General features: G+C 41.6%; 1 protein-coding gene across 3 annotated transcripts in view; it reads right to left on the bottom strand.

Annotated features, from left to right (window-relative positions):
- MYO16 (myosin XVI) overlaps positions 1–25,482 on the bottom strand; it is a 247,065-nt gene that overhangs the window by 114,561 nt on the left and 107,022 nt on the right. For all 3 annotated transcript variants that reach the window (XM_029047892.1, XM_029047891.1, XM_007668660.3), the window contains 2 exons: positions 25,307–25,424; positions 20,597–20,744 (listed from right to left, as the gene is read on the bottom strand). In XM_029047892.1, the coding sequence (XP_028903725.1) occupies positions 20,597–20,744; positions 25,307–25,424 (266 nt within the window). The remainder of the gene's footprint in view (positions 1–20,596; positions 20,745–25,306; positions 25,425–25,482) is intronic.

The raw sequence follows: 25,482 nt of genomic DNA, 5'->3' as shown, positions 1-25,482 counted from the left end.
GAATGAATTCATGTTTTGACTTCCTTTGGATCTTTCCCGAAATACTCGTTATTGACTGAAGTGGCTTCCATCTCGCTCTCAGGCGTACTTAGGAGGAAGCTGTTTTAGACTCCCCCCCCCCCCATTTATGAAGACATTGATGACACTGATTTCATTTAGCATTCCCTCCTGCTCAAAACCTTACAGTTCCATGAACTGCCACATGATTGACAAGTCATCCCCTCTCCTATTTTGGCAACCCCGAAGGTGGATTTTGCTTCTTTTTATGGTGAGGTGAAATGAGCTCAGAATGAAACTTGAATGGAGGGGACGGAGTGGGCTACCTTTCAATTGAAAGTAAAAGTGATTCATCCATATTGAGCTATGAAGTTTAAAGCACAATTTAAATTCAGGATATCAATTTCAACTATCTCCTTGGAGAGTATAAAAAATATTAAAATGCTACCTTTAACAAAGGATGGAAAGGGAATTAATTGCCGATGAAGCTGCAGTGATGAAACACTGTGTTTCCCTGGATGTTTTACCATTTCCTCCCTTAGAGGATGGAGAAAAGGTGCAGTGTTGCAAACAGATTTCCACAAACTTGTTATACCACAAGTAAGAAGAGACTGCCCATTCTACCAATCTTTTAAAAGCACCGTTTTTCCTCTTACACCATTTGACCTTTCAGTGACCTTGAAAAATATGGGCGGGTTACTGATGAGGAAAATCTATAAAACCTGTAAATTGCTCACGAATAACTCTCAGTGCAAGTTACCATGCCGCTGCCTGATATTATCTTTACTTCTCTGGTTAATTGCTGGGCTCCATATGTTCCTACTCCATTAAGAAAAGATTTTCATCCTTCCAACAAAGTTCAATCGTTAACCCTTTTACTGCTGCTACAGAATGAACATGTATTGGGCACAGTCTCCTTTCAAATTTCAAGTCTCTTGTAAGCATGAATTGAATCTCATCCTTTTTCTTTTGCTCCTTCCCCTTTCCAGAGAAAACAACAGAAACCTTGTTTCGAATTTTTGCCTCTGGTTTATCTTGGAGTGGAAGCAAGAGTAGTAAGAAGTAGAATGATAGCATTTGCTAAGCGCCTAATATATGTTAAGTGTTGTTCTAAGTGCTGGGGTAGATACAAGGTAATCAGGTTAGACACAGTCCCTGTCCCACACAGGGTTTACAGTCTTAATCCCCATTTTACAGGCAAGTCACTGAGGCACAGACTTGCTCAAGGTCACCCAACAGTGGCGGAGCCAGGATTAAAGCCCAGGTCCTTCTAACTCTCAGGCCCATGCTCTACCCACTAGGCCACACTGTTTCTCAGCCCCTGTCTCACATAGGGCTCACTGTCTAAACAGGAAGGAGAATAGGTATTTTGCTCTCATTTTGCAGATGAGGAAGCTGAAGGGAATTTGAAAAAAATCCAAGCAACCATGACGGTATAATAGCAAAGCTTGGACTAGTCTGCCATTTGTGTAAAATCCTAAAGCATCCAAGGGAAGAGAATGAGCTACGGGAGAGAGAGTGTACTGGTTTTGTTCCCTTCATCCGAATCAGACTTGCCTACTGTGTGACCTTGGACAAGTCACTTAACTAGTCTGTGCCTCAGTTTCCTCATCTGTAAAATGGGGATTACTTACCAGTTCACCCTCCTATTTAGACTGTGAGTCCCATACCGGACAGAGACTGTGTCTAATCTAATAATATATCCACCCCAAGGTGTAGTACAGCTTGGCACATAGTAAGTGCTAAACAAATAACACAATTGTTATTATTATTACTATTATCGTTGTTGGTATTATATACCTGTCCTCCCTCACCGTTAAATTATGAGCCCCATTTGGGTGGCACAGGTGACACAATCCTTGCCCATAAGGAATTTACAGTCTACCCGGGGGAAGAAGAATCTTTTCCTTTTTTTTTAATCTTCTGTTATCTCTGAAAGCCTTGGTTATCAGAGCGACTACACTCATCCTCCCTCTAGACTGTAAACTCATTGTGGGACCCAGTCTACCAACTGTGATACATTGTACTCTCTCCAATGCTTAGTATAGTGCCTTGCACACAGTAAATGCTCAGGAAATACCACTGATTGACTGATTGGATGGAAGAAGGCAAGTGGAAAAGATAAAACCTATTGAGGCTGGTGAAAATTTATTCCGATCTCCAGATATCTTTAATCTCTCCTCAAGCCTGTATTATTTCCTATTTTAGTTCTGCTATTTCAACTTTTACCTTAAAAAGTACTTAAATTTTCTTTTAGGCCTCTGGCATTTGCAAGGGAAGAAAAAACAGAATGATGTTACACCGTTTGAATTCTAATGGACCCAGACGATCATATGGATAAGGCTGTCACAGAGAAATCTCCTAAATTAGAACAGAAGGGTGATGTCTGCTCCATATAATCCTAAGAGTTCATTCTTACTCATGTCTAATTCATACCTGTGTATCCTTCCCAGTACAGTCCTTTGTGGGTAATAAGCACTTAATAGATATTATCAATCCACTGTATTTATTAAGGGCTTGCCAAGTGCAGAGAGAACAGTATTAAGCTCTTGGGAGAGTACAATGCAACAGAGTTGGTAGAAACATTCCCTACCCGCAAGGAGTTTACAATCTAGAGACTGTAAGAACTACTTACTAGCTGCCCTGACATATTCCTTGAGATGGGGACGAAATGATTCTAAATAGAAACTTCTATCTAATCCCCATCATTTTGGATGACTTTTTACAAATATAATTTTCAGTAGCTATCAACAGAATGACATATTACACTGGGAAGATCTATGTCTCCAGAAGTAGCATTAATTTGATAATATCTGAGAAAAAGGAAAATACCAATTTTCCTTCTGATTAATCTAGCCCATCTGTTCAGACATTAAAAATATATACCAGGGTGTAGCTGCAGTTGATAAACACACCTGGTGTGCTATTCATCAGTAGAAGCTGTTAAGCATGCTCACTTTCCCATTTTCAGTGATCAATTTTGAGGCTAGAGGTTTTGGTTCTAAAGCCTTTAACAAAGAGCATCTATTGTCTTCTCATGAAAGACCATTTTTGATCCATGTTGGAAACTTCAGCTCACATGTGTTCCAGTATGTGAAGGTTGAGGTCAATCAGGGAAAAGAAATTACCCGGCATTTTGATAAGTTGCGGCAAATGGTATTAATTGTGGATAATTGATCTCTTCGTTAAGAAACAGATGTTTCCAAGAGCGAACTTGAACCTCAATCCATGGCCCATTTATCCAAATCGAAAGAAAGGAGGGCCCTCTTTGTCTCTACCTTGCACGTGAAGACGAGGTCGGTGGGAAAAACCTATTTCTATTATTTACAAGGCAGTATTTAGCAGAATATTGAAATTCCACGAATTCTGAGGAAAGCCTCAATAGACAATAACTGCTAGTAGTTCAGATTATTCCAAAGGGGAAAGTTAATACTAGTTGCATGGAATGAAACACGGATTTTAAGATGTGAACACATTTAGGAGGTGGGATTTTAGCTTTCCTGAACAGATTACTGAGAGCAAAAACCATCTGCCTCTCTGTAAATTCCGAGCACCCACAAAGGGAACTGAGGCAGCTATTATTATCCAGTCAATCATATTTATTGAATGCTTACTGTGTGCAGGGCACTGTACTAAGTGTTTGGGAGAGTATAACACAACCACAGATGCATTCCCTGCCCATAGTGAGTTTACAATCTAGAATTTACAGTTCCCTAGATTGTGAGCTCCTTGTGGACAGAGCTCGTGTTAAGCAGCGTGGCTCAGTGGAAAGAGCACGGGCTTTGGAGTCAGAGCTCATGAGTTCGAATCCCAGCTCTGCCACTTGTCGTCTGTGTGACTGTGGGCAAGTCACTTAACTTCTCTGTGCCTCAGTTCCCTCATCTGTAAAATGGGGATTAAGACTGTGAGCCCCACGTGGGACAACCTGATACCCCTATGTCAACCCCAGCGCTTAGAACAGTGCTCGGCACATAGTAAGCGCTTAACAAATACCAACATTATTATTATTAACTCTGTTGTATTGTACTCTCCCAAGCTATCAGTACAGTGCTCTGCACACAGGAAGAGCTGAATACATACCATTGATTGTTCCTCAAACAATGGCAAGAGCCATTAGATTGCAAGCATCTCAAGGGTGGGGAGGACATAGTCTGTTTTCATTATGTGTACCCAAGTAGTACAGCTGGAATTAGAATCCAAATTTCCTGACTCACAGGCTAGTACTCTTTTCAGTGAACCAGTTATCCTGGAAAAGCCATACCTCTTCCTCCTCCCAAGAAGCGATTACCACTTTAGACGGTTATCGTAACTGTTATAATTACTCATTTTGCGGGCTATAAACAAAGGGCTGCCCTGCAGTTTTAATGACAAAACATACCAGTCAGGAGAGACCAAGACTGATGGCCTTAGAAGCCATGTGATGGTAGCCAAAGGGTATATATGGGATTCTTTGATTTAGACACACAAACATGGTCATTTCTCCTTTTGTAAAAACTGATTTTCTCCAAATGCATTTAAACCTGGTTACCCCAGAATTTTCCAAAGGCAAGTCAATTTACCCGTTGTTTTTATTTATGGAAGAGGATAAGTAAAAGCACTGCCAGCAAACAATCCTTCATGCACACTGTACTCATTCATTCCTGTGCTTACTGAGTAATAATGACTATGGCATTTGTTAAGCGCTTAGGCAGTGGGAAATATACAAAAAATGACTACAGATCTTGTCCACAAGGATTTTACAATCAGGAATAGGGACAGGAAGACAAATACACAAAAGCAAAATCTAGAGGAATTATGCCTCTTTTTTAAAAATGGTATTTGTTAAGCATTTACTATGTGCCAGGTACTGTACTAAGCCCTGGGTTAGATACAAGGAAATCTGATAGGATACAGTCCATTACCAACGTGGAGCTCATTGTCTTAATCCCCATTTTACAGATGAGGTAACTGAGGTACAAAGAAGTGATGTGACTCACCCAAGGTCATACAGCAGATAAGTGGCAGAGCTCAGTTTCAAACCCAGGTCCTTCTGACTCCCAGGCCCAGGCTCTAACCACTGGGCCACACTGCTTCCCATTTTCTTCTGTTGTGCTCTCGCAAGAGTTCAGTACAGTGCTGAACAATAGGTGCCCATGCTTCACCCCCACTCTACTCCAGCAGGGAGGAGGGTCCACTGGCAGCACTTGGGAATATCTGAAATTGACACTCATGTGATGTCACGTGTGTTTTGCTGGACACACAGGCAACATGATAATGCCACACGTGCCATTTGGCAGAGAAGAACAGAGTCCCCCAGAGCAGTCACATTCCCCTTCCAGGTCTCTGTGAACAGAGGTGTCAAGTCCCAGCTACACAGGGACACTGGGAGCTTAAAATAAGACTACTGGGATAAAAAAGACCTACAGAGTTTCATCTCACCTTAAACAGATCAGCTGAAAAATATCAGACAATTGAGAAGTGACCTGGCCTACTGGAAAGAGCACTGGCCTGAGAGTCACCAGACCTGGGTTCTAATCCTGGCTCTGCTACCGGCCTGCTGTGTGATCTTAGGCAAGTCGCTTCACTCCTCTGGTCCTCAGCTTCCTCATTTGTAAACTGTGAACCCCATGCAGGACAGGGACTGTGTCCAGACAGATAATCCTGAAGCTCACTGAGGGCAGGGAATGTGTCTGTTTATTGTTGTACTGTATTCTCCTAAGTGTTTAGTACAGAACTCTGCACCCAGTAAGTGCACAATAAATTCAAATTGACTGACTGGCTGACTAGTACATTGTTTGGCACATAGAAAACCTCTTTTTTTTTAAATGATATTTGGAGAAGAGGCATGGCCTAATGGATAGAGCACGGGCCTGGGAGTCAGAAGGACTGAGTTCTAATAATGGCTCTGTCAGTCGCTGGGTGTGTGACCTCGGGTGAGTCGCTTCACTTCTCTAGACCTCAGTTACCTCATCTTTCATGTAGACTGTGAGCCTCATGTGGGACATGGACTGTGTCCAACCTGGATTAGTTTGTATGTACCCAAGTGCTTAGTACAGTGCCTGGCATAGTAGGGGCTTAACAAATACTACACCCACATATGCCCAAGACAGCCACAAAGAGTGTTTTTCCTAAGACCTGAAAATAATGTGCTCATTCACTGCCTAAATTGGTGGATGAAAGGAAGAGTTCACCCATAGCAAGAGTGGTTTCAGTGAGCATTGCATAAAGCTGGCACAAACAGACGAGATGGGGAAAGGGAACATATCTACCAACTCTGTTCTACTGTACTCTCCCAACCGCTAAATACAGTGCTCTGCACACAGCCAGCCGCTCAATAAATACCCCTGACTGGTTGAAAGGCTTCTCTATCAGTAGTTCAGTGTAAGGCTGACTTGATTTGAATTTCAAACAGCCCCGCCAGGGATCTTCTGCAAAGATGGAGGGATGAAGCGTCAGTGGACATTCTTCCTGGTTTCACCTGCTGAGCTTTCCAGACACTGTATTGTTCCTCACAGCTGGAGACCCATCTCCATGTGCATAAAATGATTCTTTTGTGAGCCCACATGGGGTCGAAAATGCCTCGGGGACTAAAGATGAAATTTAAACGTAAAATATTCCTGGTTGAAAACAAGCCCCACTCCCCTGCCATTTCCAAAGAAAAGAGTTAGGACCTGCAAACACCCAGTTACTGTATTGTGTTTAGACTTTAATCTGCCCTGTGAATTCAAAGGAACAATGTGTCTTGCTTTGAGCTCTATTTTATGTGTCAACAGAAACTAGATAAGGCAAAACAGAACAGTCCACATCAACAAAGTCAACAACAGTTTCTGAGGCAGATAGTGACCTACTTTTCTCCCTGCCCTTTTTTTAAAAAAAAAAAACAACAAAAAAACCCCCACATTTTATTTGTCTTCCTCTTTTTCAAACTCCCCAATCACTATCTAAAATTAAATGTTCACGACCCACATACTTGATGCATTCGATGAAATTTTCAAAGGGCTGCCCTTCGTGAATCTGCATTAGTAAGAAGACTTGTATACTGTATAATCAATCAATGGTATTTACTGAGCACTGTAGTATGTGCTTGGGAGAGTATCATGCCACGGAGTTGGTAGACTTAATTCCTGCCCAAAGTGAGCATAATCATTATGGCATTTGTTAGGCAGGTTGCTCTGTACCAAGCACTGTACTAGATATAACACAATCAGATCAGAAAAAATACCTGTTTCACACTGGGCTGCCTCCCTCTTCATATCCCACAGACAGTCACTCTCCCCACTTTCAAAGCCTTAATGAAGGTACATTTCCCCTAAGAGGCCTTTCCTGTCTAATCCCTAATTTCCTCTTCTCCCATTCCCTTCTGGGAAGCTCTGATTTGCTTCCCTTATTCATCCTTCCCTCACCCCCACAGCAATTATGAATATATCCCTATTTTACTCTTTTATATTACTATCTGTTTCCTATTCTAGACTGTAAGCTAGTTGTGGGCAGGGAATATGTCTACCAGCTGTTATAGCATTATAATGTTCTCTCCCAAGTGCTCTCCACATAGTAAGTGGCCAATAAATATGATTGCTTGATTAACTGGTGGAGTTTACAGTCTAAGAGGGAGGGAAACAGGTATTTAATTTCCATTTTACATATGGGGAAACAGAGGCATGGAAAAGTTAAGTGACTTGCCCAAGGTCCCACATCTGATAAGTGGCAGAGCTGAGATTAGAACCCAGGTTCTCTAATTTTCAGGCCTGTGCCCTTTCCACTTGCCATAATGCTTCTCACACTGTTGTACACTCTGCCAAAGAGAGTCGGCAAAAAGAATCAGCATGAATTTAATCAATCAAACCTTGGTGGACACTCTCTGAAACTTCTCGCAGAGCCAGTAGGACTTGCTATTTTAATCATTAAGTAAAACATCTGATTTTTGTACACTAGGCTCCACAAAGACAAGTTCATTCCCAGGAAATGTTATTGTACCTCCCTCCTGTTAATTGATTTTTAATGGTATTTGCTAAGCGCTTATTGTGTGCCAGGCACTGTACTATGTTGTGGGATAGATATAAGCTAATCAAGTAGGACACAGGCCCTTTGCCACAAGGGCCTCACATTCTTAATCCCCTTTACAAATGAGGTAACTGAGGCCCAGAAAAGTTAGGTGACTTACCCAAGGTCACACAGCAGCATGGGAGTGTGGAAAGAGCATGGGTCTATGAGTCAGAGGACCTAGATTCTAATCCCACTCTGCCAATGGCTACCTTTGTGACCTTGGGGAAGTCACTTCAAGTCTCTGGGCCTCAGTTTCCGCAACTGTAAAATAGGGATTTCAATACCTGTTCTCCCTCCCACTCAAGATTGTGAGCCCCATGCGGGACAGGGACTATGTCTGACCCAACTGACTTCTACCTACCCCAGTGCTTAGAACAGTGTTGGAAACATAGTAAGCGCTTAACCAGTATCATAAAACAAACAAGTGGCAGAGCTGGGGTGAGTACCCCAGTCCTTCTGACTTCCAGGTCCATGCTGCTTTTCACGCTTCTGTCATGAAAGATACTGCACTGATTTCTGATAGCACTTTAACGGAAGTACTCTAGCATTATGAAATTATGCAAATGCCCATCCATCTACAAACACACTGACACTAACTACCTATGGTTACAAACACAATTTTTAAAAACATTTTCCACCAGCAGCATTTTCTCCCAGAGCTATCCCTTAGTATTTCTACCTTCTTTAAAAATATATATATATATATATATATATATATATATATATATATATATTTGCTAAGGGCTTATGATATACCAGCTACTGTAGCAAGCACTGGAGCATATGCAAGATCAGGATGGACACAGTTCATGTCTCACCTGGGTTGCACAGTTTTAAGGCCCATTTTACAGATGAGGGAACTGAGGCACAGAGAAGTTAAATGACTTGTCCAAGGTCACACAGAGGAAGAGTGATGGGGCCAAAATTAGAACCCAGGTCCCTCAAGCTCTTAGGCCTGTGCTCTTAGGAGAAGGCCTTAAGGCCCTAAAGAAGATTTACATTCCCTGAGAGCAAGCCCCTTCTGTTAAACACTGTTCTCAACATTATCTCCACACAATTTATATCTTTCAGCTTCCCCCACTGGATTATAAACTCCTCAAGAGGAGGGAATGTGTCTAATACCATGACTGTATGCTCTCAAGGGTCTGGTTTAGTGTCTTCAGACAGTGATGCTTGAAAAATACCATCAAACGGGGATGGATGAACATTCTAACATCTCTGGAGGGACTGATTAGTATTTGTGTAAATGACTGGGTTGCATAAGACTCCACACACAAAACTCATTGTGGGCAGGGAACACATCTACCAACTCTGTTGTACTGTACTGTCCTTAGCACTTAATACAGTGCTCTGCTCACAGTAAGTGCTGGATATATACCATGGACTAAGACATGAGGCTTCCCTGTATTTCAATCAATCAATTGTATTTCTTTTTAAAGTGGAAATACTTACAATCTCTTTTCAACTAAAATGCAAATGCAGCAATTTGGTTAATTTCTCCACCTTTCAACACCTTCTTCCATTGGACAAATGCGATTCAAATAATCTGATTAAGGTTTGAAAGAACTTCCTGATTGGGCATTGTAGGGAGGAGAGAGATGATCTTAAGTGCTAGGATAATGAGTTCAGAAAAATGGGAGAAAGAGGAAAAGAAATCAAACCCCAAGGACAACCAAGATCCAAATCACTGGCTTGTTCCTCCTGAATATTAGCAAATATTAGCAAGGAGTTGGGAGGGAAGCATGTTTGGGGTTAAAATGCAATACACTTTCCAGATAAAACAATGAAACTAAGTAAACTGTTACCACCAACTGCATTTTCCTCCACTGATTTAAACCAAGTTTCCCAATTCTCTGCCAACTTCTGAAAGAGAGGAAAGTGAGTTTGCTTCCTTCCTGATTCTTTCATCTTTCCCCATAGGAGTTGTTTCTGGAATGATGCTAGGGTAAGGAGAGCAAGAGGAAGTCTGATAGATAGGCATAAAGAGATCAAAAGAGCTATCGGGACATGCATATAGGGAGCAATGCCACGTCAAGGCACATGGGATTCAAAGAAGAAAAAAAAAACATCTGCCATACAAGTATTAAAATGTGTTTTCTATTTTCTAATCAGCCCTGTGAGCAAGGGTCTGTCTACTGAATGACAATATAGCCATCTCCCTGAACTATATCCTCTGAAGGGAAGACAGGTAATATAAGTTCCTCAGCATGGCCTAGCAGATAAAGCCCGGGCCTGGGAGTCAGAAGGACCTAGGTTCTAACCCCACTCTGCCACTTACCTGCTGTGTGATCTTGGGCAAGTCACTTCACTTCTCTGGGCCTCAGTTACCTCATCTGTTAAATGGGGGTTATGACTGTGAGCTCCATGCGGGACAGGGACTGCATCCTACTGGATTAGCTTGTAACTACCTCAGAGTCTGGCACATAGTAAGTGCTTAAGAAATACTGTTAAAAAAAGTTACAAGAGCTAGGAGACGGGAGAGATAGGACAGAGAGGTCTGTTGTCGATTGGACTGCTCTGTGTGGGCAGTGGTGGTCCCAAAATCTGGGTCATTCCACCATCCATCAATGGTATTCACTGAGGACTGTGTGCAGGGCACTGTACTATGTGCTTCCGTCCCTTTTTGCTTTTCCCCTCCATGCAGTAGTCTGCTTGACTCCCTCAGTCCTAGGGAGCATCAAACTGAATATTGCAATGATTTGCTAAGGATGTTCCTTTTGATGGAGAGAGAGAGAGAGAGATTCAAACAAGAAAGCTCCTTCAGCAAATGAGACACCCATTAGCAACTTAATTCTGTATTCAGTCTAATCACAATCACGTCTCACCCCGCCAAAGGTATCAGCTAAAATATCAGGCAGGAACGGCACAGATGCCAAGTAAATTCCCGAACTTGTTATCTGATTTTGATGTCACAATCATTATCCTTGTGTTTATTCGGCTCCTGACGCCTAGTAAAAAGGGGAAGGCAAGAGTGGAGGTAATTAACATCAATCAGGATGGCAAAGGTCTCTCTCTGCTACACCAAGTTTGCTCCTCAGCCCAAGTTGATGCTCTACGCCTGTCTTACAAAAAGTCAATACTGCCTAAGAAAAAAGAAGTCCGCTTTGAGCAGCCAATGGAGTTAGAAACCACCAGACAAAGGGTTCCATTATGACTACATGCTAATTAAATTTTTAATTTCAATTAGGTGTCCACTGATACTCTGATTTAATAATTAATGCTGAATGCAACAGAAAGCTCAGTGTGGGAGAAGAGAAAAAAATATCTCAACCATGATGGTCAAATAAGAAAGGATTGAAATATCCAGCTTAGGTGAGCCCCCTAGCAGTGTATCGGTGTTCATAAGAGATGGCCAAAAACAAGGTAAAAGGAATAATAATAATAATAACAGTAATTGTGGCATTGTTGAGTGCTTACTATGTGCCAAACACTGTACTAAACACTGGGGTAGTTACAAGATAAGCAGGTTGGACATTGTCCCTGTCCCACAGAGGGCTCACAGTCTCAATCCCCATTTTACAAATGAGGTAACTAAGGCACAGAGAAGTGAAGTGATTTGTCCAAGATCACACAGCAGACAAGCAGCAGAGCCGGAATCAGAACCCAGATCCTTCTAACTCCCAGGCCCGGGCTGTATCCACAAGGCCACGTGGCTTTTCAGGAAGGAGGAGGAAGCTGTCTGAGACAGGCAGGACGGGCTAGTGGAAAGAGCACAGGATGCGAGTCAGAGACCTGAATATTAATCCAGGTTTAACCACTTGCCTGTTATGTCTGACTTTGGGCTAGTGTTACACAGCTTCTCTGTACCCCAGCTTCCTTTTCTGTAAAATGGAGATTAAAATTAGCTGTTCTCTTCCTGTTTAGACTCTACACCTCTGCACGACTGTGTCCATCTGGATTATCTTATATCTAACCCTTTGCTTAGCACAGTGCTTGGCAAGTAGTAAGTGCTCAATTATTATTATCCAATCAATCAATCAATGATATTTAAGGAGGGCTAACTGTGTGCAGAGCAGTGTATTAAGTGCTTGGGAGAGTTCAATATAAGAGAATTTTTGTTCCCTGCACACAATGAGTTTATAGTCTAGTGGACAAGCTTTATTTTATCATTGAATGTAAGGCACTGAAAAAATCTCCAGTGCATTGAAAAACGGAGTGATTATATTTGATGATGTTACATTTGATGATAGTGATAAAATAGAAACCGTATTAGTTTTAATCTTAATCTTAAATCTTAATCTCCATTTTACAGATGAGGCAACTCAGGTCCAGAGAAGTGAATTGACCTGCACAAGGGCACACAGCAGACAAGTGGTAGAGCCGGGACTAGAACCCAGGTCCTACCGACTCCCAGGCCCAGGCTCTATCCACTAGACCATGCTCCTTAATAGTTGCCCAAACTGTTTGAAACCTTTCAACGATATATGCTAGATTGTCTCTGATCCGAAGCAGTATGGTCTAGCGGGAAGAGTGCAGGCCTGCGAGTCAGAGGAACTGGGTTCTAATCCCCGTTCGGCCAGTTGCCTCCTGTGTGACCTTGGGCAAGTAATTTAATTGTTCGGTGGTTGAGTTTCCCCATCTGTGAAATGGGGATTAAATATACGGAGGAGCTAAACTGTAAACCTGTCAGTGGGCAGGGATTGTCTCTATCTGTTGCTGAATTGTACATTCCAAGCTCTAAGTACAGTGCTCTGCACATAGTAAGTGCTCAATAAATACTATTGAATGAATGAATGAATTAGAAACCAGGTCCTTCTGACTCCCAGGTCCATGTTCTTTCCATTAGGCCACACTGCTTCCCTGCTTCGATTAATCAATGGTATTTCTTGAGCACTTACTGTGTATAGAGCACTGTACTAAGCACTAAGTGAACTTGATACATTGCACTACACTAGGAACTTGGAGAGTACAGAATAACCAAGTGCCATGTTTCTTGCCTCAAAAGGAACTTACGCTCTAACTAATGGAGGAGACAAACATAAAAATATTTACAACACTCTCCAAATAAACAATTTGCATGGAAAGAGACAGATGAGTCCTAAGGAGAGGGTAAATAAATTCGTAAGTGCTAGAATTGGCTGAAGGGATGATATGACTCGGGGCTGGGAGGGGCGGGAAATTAATCTGGAGAAAGCGTTTCCCTGTTTCTCCACAGGTCAGGTTGCCTCTCAGGAGAGGTATCAGAGCCTTTCACTTCCACAACAACTGCTCCGCAAGCAGTCAAATGCCCAGCCCAGTGGGAGATAGAATACCACTGCCAAGCTCGGTTATGAACTTGAATCTGTGACCTCTAGGCATTTGATACTCGCCCCACCCTTAACCCCACAGCATTTACAAATGTATCTTTAAATAATCTATTATCAATTATAATATAGACAGAAGGATCTGGGTTCTAATTCTGACTCTGCCACATGTCTGCTGTGTGACCTTGGGCAAATCACTTCACTTCCTCTGTGTTTCAGTTACCTCATCTGAAAAATGGGGATTAAGACTGTGAGCCACATGTGGGATAGGGACTGTGTCCAATCCAATTTGCTTGTATCCACCCCAGTGCTTAGAACAGTGTTTGGCACAGAGTAAGTGCTTAACAAATACCACAATTATTATTGTTATTAATAATTATTATTAATTAATTTATATTATTGTGTCTCCCCTCTAGACTGCAAGTTCATCGTGGGCAGGGAATACATCTACAAACCCTAACTGTTCTCCCCAAGCACTTAGTACAGTGTTCTGTACATAGTATATGATCAATAAATGACATTGGTGGATTCTTCTGATTCTCGCCTGACCCTCAATTCCATGGCACTTATATATATATTTAAATGATATATTATAAATTATTAATTTTACTAATGTCTCTCCCTCCCCCCACAGACTGTAAACTCACTGTGGGCGGGGAACATATTCATTCAATTGTATTTACTGAGTGCTTACTGTGTGCAGAGCACTGTCAGCCGACTCTGTTGTAATGTCCTCCTGCAAGCACTCAGTATAGTGTCCTACACACCGTAAGAATCTGATAAATACCACTGCTTGACTGATTGATTATAGAACGAGTAGCATCCACCCTATGGATTTTGAAAAACAGATTCATTTTCCACTTGCTTATTTGAGTTTCACTACTTTCCCAATGCATTGGACAGGGATCCTTACCTTTGATTTGACTGAACTGCATTCCCATAATAAACAATGGTCTTTCTGAACAAAAGCATTATTTAGAAGTTCACCATCACCGAGAAGTGAATTAAAGGGCTAACTCCCTACCCTGAAGGGACTGTCAGGCACACCTTCAAATCACTTGCTTCAAATCTGCAGAGAATAAACTACATGCCGGTATTAGTCTCACTCTGGAAAAAGAACTGTGGTTGAAAACTTTGGAAGGGAATCATAAAATGTGACTTCCTGTTATTAAGATTTAATTTTTTTTAAACTTTACATAATTGTGTATGTAATGACACTCCCTCCCCATTAAGTTTAACCTTTAGAAAAGAACACTTTCTCAAACTGTGTTCAGTTGCCCTCACTAGCAGCTACCGTGAGGGTAAGAACACGGTGAGTCACAGTCCCCTTCCACAGAAGACAAAAGGTAACACAAAGGTCACACGTACATAGATCCGGCCAAACTAGAGCAGGCCTTCAGATCACTTTTCAAAACGGAATCTTTTCCGATAAATTTAAATGATCCAACCTAAATACCCGACACCAAAATAAAAGACTGGCATGGGATGGTATAAAGGGGATCTCTTTAAAATTCCAAACTGTCCTGTGATCAAATTCGTAAGTAGCTGGGAAGTTTTTACAAAGAAAGGCAGAGTCCTGAGGCTGGAGATTTTAACTGTGGTTACTCAAGACTTATGCAAACCAAATATCTATGAATGAAGAGAACTTTTAACTTATCATGTAATAAGAGTATACAGGGGTCAAATTCAACCTTCTGAACAAAGGGATAAGGTCATTCATTCAACTGTATTTATTGAGCACTTACTGTGTGCAGAGCACAGAGAACATATGAGAAAGGGAGAGAGGTCACTGCAAAAATGAGTAACTTCACTTGATGGGGGTTGAGACAGAACACAGCAAAGTGGAAAAAAAACACAGGCCTGGGTTCTAATCTTGGCCTCTGCCACTTGCCTGCTGAGTTTGGGCAAGTCACTTGATCCATCAGTGGTATGTATTGAGCACTTTGTGTGGAGCACTATACTAAACGCTTGGGAGAGTACAATACAACAGAGTTGGTAGACATATTCCCTGTCCACAGTGAGCTATATGGTTGCCTGCTGTAAACAGAGAAGTGCCCAGGGTGTCAAATTTATACAGAGTACTTACTGTAGGCAAAGAAATGCACTAGGTAGTTACTGTGTGTAGAGCACTATACTGGCGATTACAATGGAAAGAGCACTGTACAGTGTGCCTATCATTTGCACAGCACTGTTCTAAGCACTGTGCTGGATTTGAGCTAATCAGATTGGATAGGGTCCCTGACCTCCATGGGGCTCACAGTCTTTATCCCCATTTTTATTTACAGCTGAGGTAACAGACCCAGAGAGGTGAAGTGACTTGCCCAAGGTCACATAGCAGAAAAATACAGGAGCTGGAATTGGAACTCGGGTCCTTCTGACTCCCAGACCCATGCTCTAACCACTGGGGCAAGCAGCTTCGCCACTCTAACTGAGGAACCAATGCAAGCTAACGCAAATTGCCAAACTTACAACAGGATTCAGAGTCAAAGTAGGAGCAGGATTCAAGTAGGAGCAGAGAAGCAAAAGATATAAACAAAAATAAGAAATTAAATAAACAGGCCATCATGCAGATCCATATTAAGGGGAGTGAGAGGGAAACATGACTGGAAATTTGATATCCACGTATGGAAAGCACGGTGTCCTCTGGGATTGGAGTTACTCCATTTCATTCTGCCAGGGTAGAAGCAGGCTCAGATTTTCCACGAAATGTATTTCTATTTCCTTGGGAAGAGTGTGGCCTAATGGTAAGAGCACAAGCCTATGAGTCAGAGGACCTGGGTTCTAATCCCAGTTCTGCCACTTTACTGCTTTGTGATCTGAGGCAAGTCACTTCACTTCTCTGAGCCTCGGTTCCCTCCTGTGGGATTCAATACATGTTCTCCCTCACAGTCTAAAACATGTGTCAGACCTGATTATCCTGGACCTACCCCAGTGCTTAGTACAGTGCTTGGCATATAATAAGTGCTTAACAAATACCACAGTTATTATTATTATTATTAGCAATCTTTCTGTACTTCAATGCCCTCTTACAGCATCAAAATTGCTCTCTTGCCCATCTATTCTAAAGTGCTCAAGGAAAGGCTGGGAGTCAATAAAAGCTAACGAAGCTTATGCTTCGATTATCATAGATGGAGCCATGTTATGGACACCCTCCCCCACCCAGCTCCCGCCAAGACTCAAGACTAATGGATTTTGGAGAGGGGGAAGGCCTCCATTGAACATGTGACATAGACTATAAGTTCACTGTGGCAAGGGATCATGTCTACCAACTCTGTTGCACTATACTTTCCCAAGCACTCAGCACGGTGCTCTGCCCACAGGAAGCCCTCAATAAATACAACCGATTGATTGATATGTCAGGTTGCAAATGCCTCTCTGGACATTGTCCGGATGGAAAATTAGGATGGGCCCCAATCCAAATGATGACTGAGCAAAATTCTTCTCCTCTTTCTCCTGTGTGGAACCAGGCTCAGAGACCTTATCTTGCTACTCACAAGAAGCGGGTCAGGTCTCCCATTGGGAACGGAAAGTGTAGCATTGGACAAAAACAAGGTTATCCATATTTAAACACGGCTCTGCTTGTGTGATATACGGCAATTGCTCAAGGGCTTTAAGAAATCATTACGGAGGGCCTCCGGCCAGAAGAAAATTAAACAGCATAGATCGGTCAAATCTTTCCTCACATTCATTTGTACTTTTACCTGAGCATTGTATTAAGACTCAAGAAATATTATTGCAGGACGGTCATTTGCTATGTGAATATTATGTCAAATCGTTTCCAATTCATAGGGCTGCATTTTAACAATTTATGGAAAATTGCTTCCAAAATCACACCCCTATTAAGTGCATTCATTAATAATGAACTAGAGGGATTATATGAATTATTAAGAGTCATATCCTGTTGCAATGGATACACTGAATAATGTAACACTGTAACAATACAAAAAGTATAAGGTTTATCTGTTGTTGTTGTTGCTGTTGTTGATGTTCTTGTTTGTTTTTAGAAATGAAGCAACATCTGTGAATTGCTACCAGATACTAATACCACAAGAAATCTAGGACTTAATCCTAAAATTGCTTCCACAAGCCAGAACATCTAGAATAAACAATGTTCCCTGTCTGCAACTCCTACAACATTCTAGAATACTAAACCAAACTACTATTTTTACGGTATTTGTTAAGCATTTACTAAGCATTAAGCTTAGTACTTACTGTACTAAGCACTGGGGGAGGATGACATAACTGAGTCCCAGAGAAGTTAGGTGACTTCCCAAGGTCACACAGCAGGCAAGTGGCAGAGCTGGAATTAGAACCCTTGACCTTCAGAGTCTCAGGCCCGTGCTCTATCCACCTGCTATGCTGCTTCTTGACAGGCTCCCCATCTTCTCACCTCCACTCCCATTTCCATAATCAGAGGACGACAGAACCAAATTTAGGATAAATATCCTAAACGGAGTATCAGACTGAATCTGATGGGATTATCTTGTATCTACAGTGCTTGTAGTGTGACGCTACACTCAAGCTGACAGTCCAGAGTCAAGCTAACGGTCTAGAGTCGAGCTGACAGTCTAGAGGCAAGCTTATAGTCTAGACTGGAGCTCACAGTCTACAGGAGAGCTTACAATTTAGAGGCGAGTTTACAGTCTGGAGTTGAGTTGACAGTCTAGAGAAATAGGAATGACAGGAAGAGACTGACTCCCTTAGAATCTTGAGGCTTGATAATAAGAGAGGCAGAATTGAAAACAGTGACAGACAGTTCAACAGCAAATGCAACAGGAGGGCAAAAGGCAAATTATTCTAGGACAACCACCTTGGAGAGGTTAATTTTCACAGAGTGGCCTTAACATCCATATAGGTCATATGGAAAAATCTCTTTCAGCGGTGTCCGCTCCAAACCTGAAGCAGAGTCCTCCTCGAAAAATAGGTTTCAAAAGATGGAGGTAGGAAAACTAACACGGATTATTTTCCTTCACTAATAGCTGAGGATTTTTCAAAACATTTAAGAAATCAGGGAATGGAGATAAATGAATCTAGCTTCTTATACTCAACTGAAAGACTTTGTGGCAAAATCCATTTTCAAGAAGGAATATTCTCGATTTTGCATTATTAACACCATTAGGGGAAAAAAAAGCCAGAGTAAATTAAATCAGTTTTATCAGACTAGTAGGATAGCATCAAAACTCTCCCAGTGTATAAAAGAGAAGCAAATATCCTGTTTTAAGGAAACCGCAATACCTGGTCCTGGGTATAGAGAGCTGTGGCAAAAGTTTGCTGATAAAGGTTTCATTGTCCAAACGTTCCAACACAAATGATTTCTGAAGGCGATGTGACAGCACCCCGAAACCCGTTGAGGAATATGAGTCTGTCTTTTTTGGCTGTTATGAGATTTTTTATGAGATAATGGCTTTGTTCGTGTGAATTGAATTATTCAAGGTTTTCTGAGCCCTTTCCTGTTGCGACTCCAGACAGAGCACATCCCATTGTTCCTCGCTGCAAAAGCACTTAGGGATTCCAAATGATTTCTTTCACAAAGGAAATAAGTGGAATGCCACAAGAGCTAAATAAAACAATCCATGTAGCAGCCATAAAGGAAACAAAAACAAAACCCTTGTGACCGTAACAAATAAGACAAGGTTCATATCTTTCTGAGGAAGTAATTCATATGCCTGATCACATTAATGATAACAGTAATCATGATAATTGTGCTATTTGGTCAGCTCTAAGGGCCAACACTGTACTGAACACTGGGGTAGATGATAATAATAATGTTGGTATTTGTTAAGTGCTTACTATGTGCCAAGCACTATTCTAAGCAATGGGATTGATACAAGGTAATCAGGTTGGACACAGCCCCTGTCTCACATGGGACTCAAAGTCTTAATCTCTGTTTTACAGATGAGGTAACTGAGGCACAGAGAAGTAAGTGAATTGCCCAAGGTCACACAGCAGACAAGTGAAGCCAGCATTAGAACCCATGACCTTCTGACTCCCAGGCCTGTGCTCTATCAACTACACCATGCTAATAAAATGCAATTACATCAAACTCAAAACCTGTAAGACGTGAGGCTCCGGCTTAAGTAGGAGGGATTTCAGATACTGAGTCACAATTTTGCAGATGAGGAAACTGAGGCACAGAGCTGTTACGTGACTTGCCCAAGGTTTCGCATCAGGCAGTGGCAAAGTCAGGATTAGAACTCAGGTCATATATCAATAGATGGGCATTTATACATATGCATACACATACACAAGTACATTTACACGCATATCTGTGATGTTCTGAAAGAAAATGTACTGTCTACCAGCCTCTCCATATTTGCTAAGCCAGGTGTGGAAAGCTGAGGATGGAGACATAGTGAAATAGCTTTGCTTCTTCTTCTTCTTACAAAGCAGAAATAAGCAGTGAATATTAGAAGCAACCACAGGCAGCATTGCCTAGTGGATAGAGCCAAGGCCTGGGAGTAAGAAGGACCTTGGTTCTAATTTCGGCTCTGCCACTTGTCTGCTGCGAGTCACTTCACTTCTTTGGACCTCAGTTCCCTGATCTGTAAAATGGGGATTAAGAACTTGAGCCCCATGTGGGTCTTGGATTGTGTCCAACCTAATTAGCTTGTATCTACTCCAGCGCTTAGTTCAGTGCCTAGCACATAGTAAGTGCCTAACAAATGCCATAAAAAAAAATTTAAAAAGGCAAAATGACTCCCTGTGCTTATATAGCCTTCTCCTTTTCAGGGGAGAGCCACTTAGATTGTTAAAAACGGATGATAATGACAATGTCTACTAGACTGTAAGCTCCTTGAGAGCAGGGATCAATCTACCGACTCTTTGTATTGTATTCTCCCAGGAGCTTAGTACCGTGTTCTGCACACATTAAGCACTCAATCAATACCACTGATTGATTATTGAGTCAACACTCTCCTGATTCAACTCCTTAATGTACTATACCGCTGAAAATCCCCAACTGTATATGTTCTCCTAATTTCACTCATCCCTCCTCAGGTAATGATAAACAGGACTATGGAGATAAATTATGTGATTTTTTTCCAATGCTGTCAAATTATTTAAATTCAACTCACTGGTGGTAAGTGATGGAACACCTAGGGGGGAAAAGTAAGGTGGAGACAATACAGTTCACAGAAACATCCATGAAACAGATCCTCCAATGCTTAAATGAAACCTGTTTCTCATTACCTTCATTTTCACTTAATAACATTTACACCTTTTCAAATTCCCGAAAAAAGAGGCCAAATGATAAGAATATCCCAATCTTAAACAAAACGTGTAAAGACATTCTAACAATTGTTTCAAAATTGCGCAGAACATATGGAAACGCCTACCTGTGTGAAGATAAATTATTAAGGTGGAGGATGTATTTTTCTTCAGCAGACAGTCCATCCATCAACAAGTAGAAAACAAGAAAATTGCTCTGGCTTGGAGGTTGTGAAATCAGCCTGGACTTCTCCAGCATGTAGATATAAATTCTGGCTGATTAAAAAGAATAAAATAAATAGGATTCATTTGTTTGTAATTTCTGCTTCACAATTTTCAATCATTACTTTTCACAGACGTTGCTGATGGGGCTATATTTCTACACTGAATTGCTTTGACAAATCTGAAATGAAAATCATATTAAAGCATGATGACCAGAAGCCAAAAAGTGTCAAGATTTATTTAGTTTATATCTGAATATTTTCCAAATGAAGGTCTGGGTCACAGATTCCAGCTTGCAAGACGAAAGCGAGTAAGAAAAGAAAGTATTGGTTCTTGAAGAAAAATTCCCCTACAAATGATTTAGATAGAATACAAATAATTTGTAGAGTAAACTCTCTCTTGTTATAGTATTCCAAAGTCAATCCTTTGACTCTTGGGAGTCAGAAGACCCTGGGCTCTTATCAGGGCTCTGCCACTTGCCTGCTGTGTGACACTGGGCAAGTCACTTCACTTTCCTGGGATTCAGTTTACCTATGTAAAATGGGGATTAAGACTGTGAGCCCCATGTGAGACGTGGTCAGTAACCAACTTGATTCACTTGTATCTACCCCAGCGCTTAGTACAGTGCCTGGCACATAAGAAGTACTTAGCAAATGCCATTAAAAAAAGAATGAATGGAATACCCAAATTGAAAAATATTATCAGGCTCAGACAGGCAATACAAAAAAAAACACTTTGTAACAATAACGATTTCTATTTTATTCTTTCCTTCCAACAGTAGTCTTCAATTTTTGTCTAAGACTTTGATCCTGTAAGTATCCATTTTTTTTCCGGACAGTTTGCTTTGTCCTAAGTGTGGTGTTGCTAATTAAATAAAACAACAGCTCCTCAAAACTGCATTTCTCTATTTTTTATGCTTTTTGTTAAGCACTTACTGTGTGCCAGGCACTGTATAGAACACTGAGGTAAATACAAACTAATCAGGTTGGATAGAGTCCATGTCCCACATGGGGCTTCATAGTCTTAATCCCCATTTTACAGATGAGGTAACTGAGGCACAGAGAAGTGAAGTGACTGGCCTAAGGTCACCCAGCAGGCACATGGCAGGTCAGGAATTAGAACTCAGGTCCTCTGGCTCCTTTGTCTGGGCTTCATCCATTCGGCCACAATGCTTCCCTAATAAAAACAGGCAGAGTTGGACGCATCGTGTCGGACGCCATGTGCCTACTACACTTGTGTACACTTTTTCCCCCACACCATATCCCCCTCTCTCCAGACAGCGTTGTTGCTGTCTGCCATCCTGTTCTGCCCAAATTGCCCAGTGTAGACTGGCATGCTGGCAGAACTAAGTGTATCGGAGAAGAAGAAACAACATGATTTAGAGACAGACTGAATGTGGGAGGCAAAATGACTGCAAGGAGTCAAGGAGATACCAATTTTGTTAGTTTGTGGGACAGGAAGAACGAGGCTGTTGGTGACAGTCAGGGTTTAGGAAGGGCAAGGATCAATGGTTTGGTACATATGAATTAAAATGCCAGTAGGCTTTTCCAGATGGAGAAGTCCTGAAGGCAGGAGGAAGATGCACAGGAAGAGATGGATCCAATTTTATTCTTCCTGGCATTTAAAGCTTTTGTTATTCAGGAATGGAAGGGGCTTTTTTGATTAAACAGTAGGCAGAAGGGGTGGGGGGAGTGTGTTTAATGGGAATCATGTTCTTAAAACTTCTTTTTCATTTTTGATTGGTATTTTATCAGCAGAATACAAAACTGGAACCTATGCCCCTGAGTCTCTTTTTCCCTTTTGATTTTTAAATAAATTCGATAGGAATCATTTTTTTCATCATCTCTGGTTTTCATTGTCTTAATCTCTCTTCTCAAGCTAATTCAGTGCATGGGGATATACCACTGTCTCCTACTGAATTTACATACATAGGCGATGAGAATTCCTAATGGTTCTGGTGCTTTCTTCGCCCTGCTATCAAATAAAGGAACAGAAGGTGTGTGTGTAGGGGGGTGGGGGAGAGCTAAATGGAGTAACCCTCAGGATTATCAGGTTTTGCACTCAGAAATGCAAATAGCACATGCTCGCTGCTCCTATCAAGTGGTTAACCTTATTGCAATCTGCATCCACAGCTAATCACGCTCCACCCTATAGAGCAACTTCAAAATCCTCCATTCGAATAAGAAAAAAAAATATAATTAGTAATCACCCTAGTTAGCTCAGCTCCTGCAGAGAGTAAAATTGCCGAGGACTATCGAGCTTCTGATCAGTAGGGTTTCAAAAATATCCTCTTAATGGACCTTTTAAATTCAGAAGCAAAACTGCGAAGTGGGTTGAATCACTCTTTTAGAAGACGAGAGAGTGTCTGTACTTTATTCTACAGAATGATGGAAGTAAAACTGAAACAATGGTGGGGGGGGGGGGAATAATTGGATTTCGAACCACACATGGATGAGGCTTGCTCGTTCCTAATCGGGTCCATGGATAAAGTGGTGGCTTTTATTTTCTTTCACTAATAACTTGAACTGGCTGTGCAGTTGGAATGAAAAAAAAAGGAAGATTTTCCACACATCCAACAAGAACATTTCCTTCTCCTAGACTTGACCTTGACTGTATACAAGGAGAAAGTTGAATTTCATACACACACACATATTCTCTCTTGGGTGAACATCTCAGCTGATGAGGTCTTCTTCTAATGTGAAAGACAAGTTATATATGGATTTACCAAGGTATATCTACTGTAAGCACATGGTGGGCAGGGAAGGTGTCTACCACACAGTCACCCTGCCCCCTCGTACCTCATCTCGCTACTCTACTATGACCTAGTTTGCACACTTTGCTCCTCTAATGCCAACCTTCTCACTATACTTCAATCTTGTCCATCTCACCACCGACCTCTCACTCACGTCCTGCCTCTGTCCCAGAACGGCCTCCCTCCTCATAACCAACAATCACTCTTCCCACTTTCAAAGACTATTGAAGGCCCACCTCCTCCCAAAAGCCTTCCCTGACTAAGCCCTCCTTGCCTCTTCTCCCACTTTCTTCTGTATCATCCTGACTTGCTCCCTTTATTCATCTCCCCTCCCAGCTCCACAGCACTTAAATACATATCTTTAATTTATTTGTTTATATTAATGTCTGTCTCCCCCTCTAGACTGTAAGCTTGTTGTGGGCAGGAAATGTGTCTGATTACTGTTATAATGTACTCTCCCAACTGCTTAGAACAGTGCTCTGCAAACAGTAAGCACTCTGTAAATATAACTGACTTTCTGACTGATCCACTCTGTAAACTCCCAAGAGCTTACTTAGTACAGTGCTGCACACATAAGTGCTCAATGAATACCACTGATTGACTATATCAGAAATTTTGATTTGAAAAATCTCCCAGTTTTTGTACCATGGCAATGGTTCCCTCATTTTCAAAGGGAAAAGAGGAACTAAATCTTCTCTCAACCACTGGGGTGCTTATCATATGCCAACCACTGTACAGGGTGCCTACTTCGTATATAGTACTAAGAGCTTATTTTGTGCCAGGCACTGTATCGAGGGCTTGGGCACATAGAACAGACGTAGAGGACATGGTCCCTGCCCTTGAGCAGTTTATAATCGAATGGAATAAGGTGAAGTCTTTTTATCTAGGGGGCTCTCAAAGTGTCATTATGGGGACCCAGAGTCCAAAAAATAGTAATAATAATAATAATGACATTTGTTAAGTGCTTACTACGTGCCAAGCACTGTTGTAAGCCCTGAGGTAGACACAAGGTAATCAAGTTGTCCCTCATGGGGCTCACAGGCTTCAGCCCCATTTTACAGATGAGGTACCTGAGACACAGAGGTTAAGTGACTTGCTCAAAGTCACACAGCTGACAAGTGGCAGAGGCGGGATTAGAACTCGCGACCCCTGACTCCCAAGCCTGTGCTCTTTCCACTAGGCCATGCTGCTTCTCAAGTAAGTGACTCTGCCCTTTCTCAAGGTCTCTGAAGAAAGAAGTTCTTAAGGCATAGAGAAGCAGCGTGGCTTAGTGGAAAGAGCATGGGTTTGGGAGTCCGAGGTCGTGGGTTCTAATCCCGACTCCACCACTTGTCTGCTGTGTGACCTTGGGCAAGTCACTTAACTTCTCTGGGCCTCAGTTACCTCATCTGTAAAAATGGGCATTAAAAAATGTGAGCCCCACGTGGGACAACCTGATTACCCTGTATCTACCCCAGCGCTTAGAACAGTGCTCTGCACACAGTAAGCACTTAAATACCATTATTATTATTAATTATATTTGGAAAATATTCTAAAATAAGGCAATCTGATTGCACATAAGAACTTTCTTTAAAATAACAGTGGTTTTGAAATATCCTAATGGGATATACACAACACTTTCAGCTTCTCATGGCATTACTGGGATCATAAACCCCTTCGATTCATGGATTTTGTAACAAGTGAAGGTCAACATCAACCTTATTACATGATAAAACAGAATAAAATATAGACTTCTTGATAAGATGAGGAAACCTAGTTGGACTATCTGTTGATGTTTGGATTTCAACAGAATTTCTCACATTTCCTTGGGTTTCACCGCCCTCTAACGGTCAAAGGGGAGATTGCTCCTTCCATTAAAACTTACCTCCTGTTAAATACCTTTTCTTCTCACAAAACTGCAGTTCAAAGTATTTTATAAAACAGCTAGCGAGTTCGTTAAGGGTCGTCTTAGCATGCCCAAACGCTTCCAAGATACAGTTGACCTGCAATAAAACGAAACGATTGAGTTAATTAAAATGTAGTTGGGGAGAACAAGCTGAG

The sequence above is a fragment of the Ornithorhynchus anatinus genome, chromosome 20 (assembly GCF_004115215.2).
Source record: "Ornithorhynchus anatinus isolate Pmale09 chromosome 20, mOrnAna1.pri.v4, whole genome shotgun sequence".
Taxonomy (NCBI): Eukaryota; Metazoa; Chordata; class Mammalia; order Monotremata; family Ornithorhynchidae; genus Ornithorhynchus; species Ornithorhynchus anatinus.
This window is presented reverse-complemented; position numbering and strand designations above follow the sequence as displayed.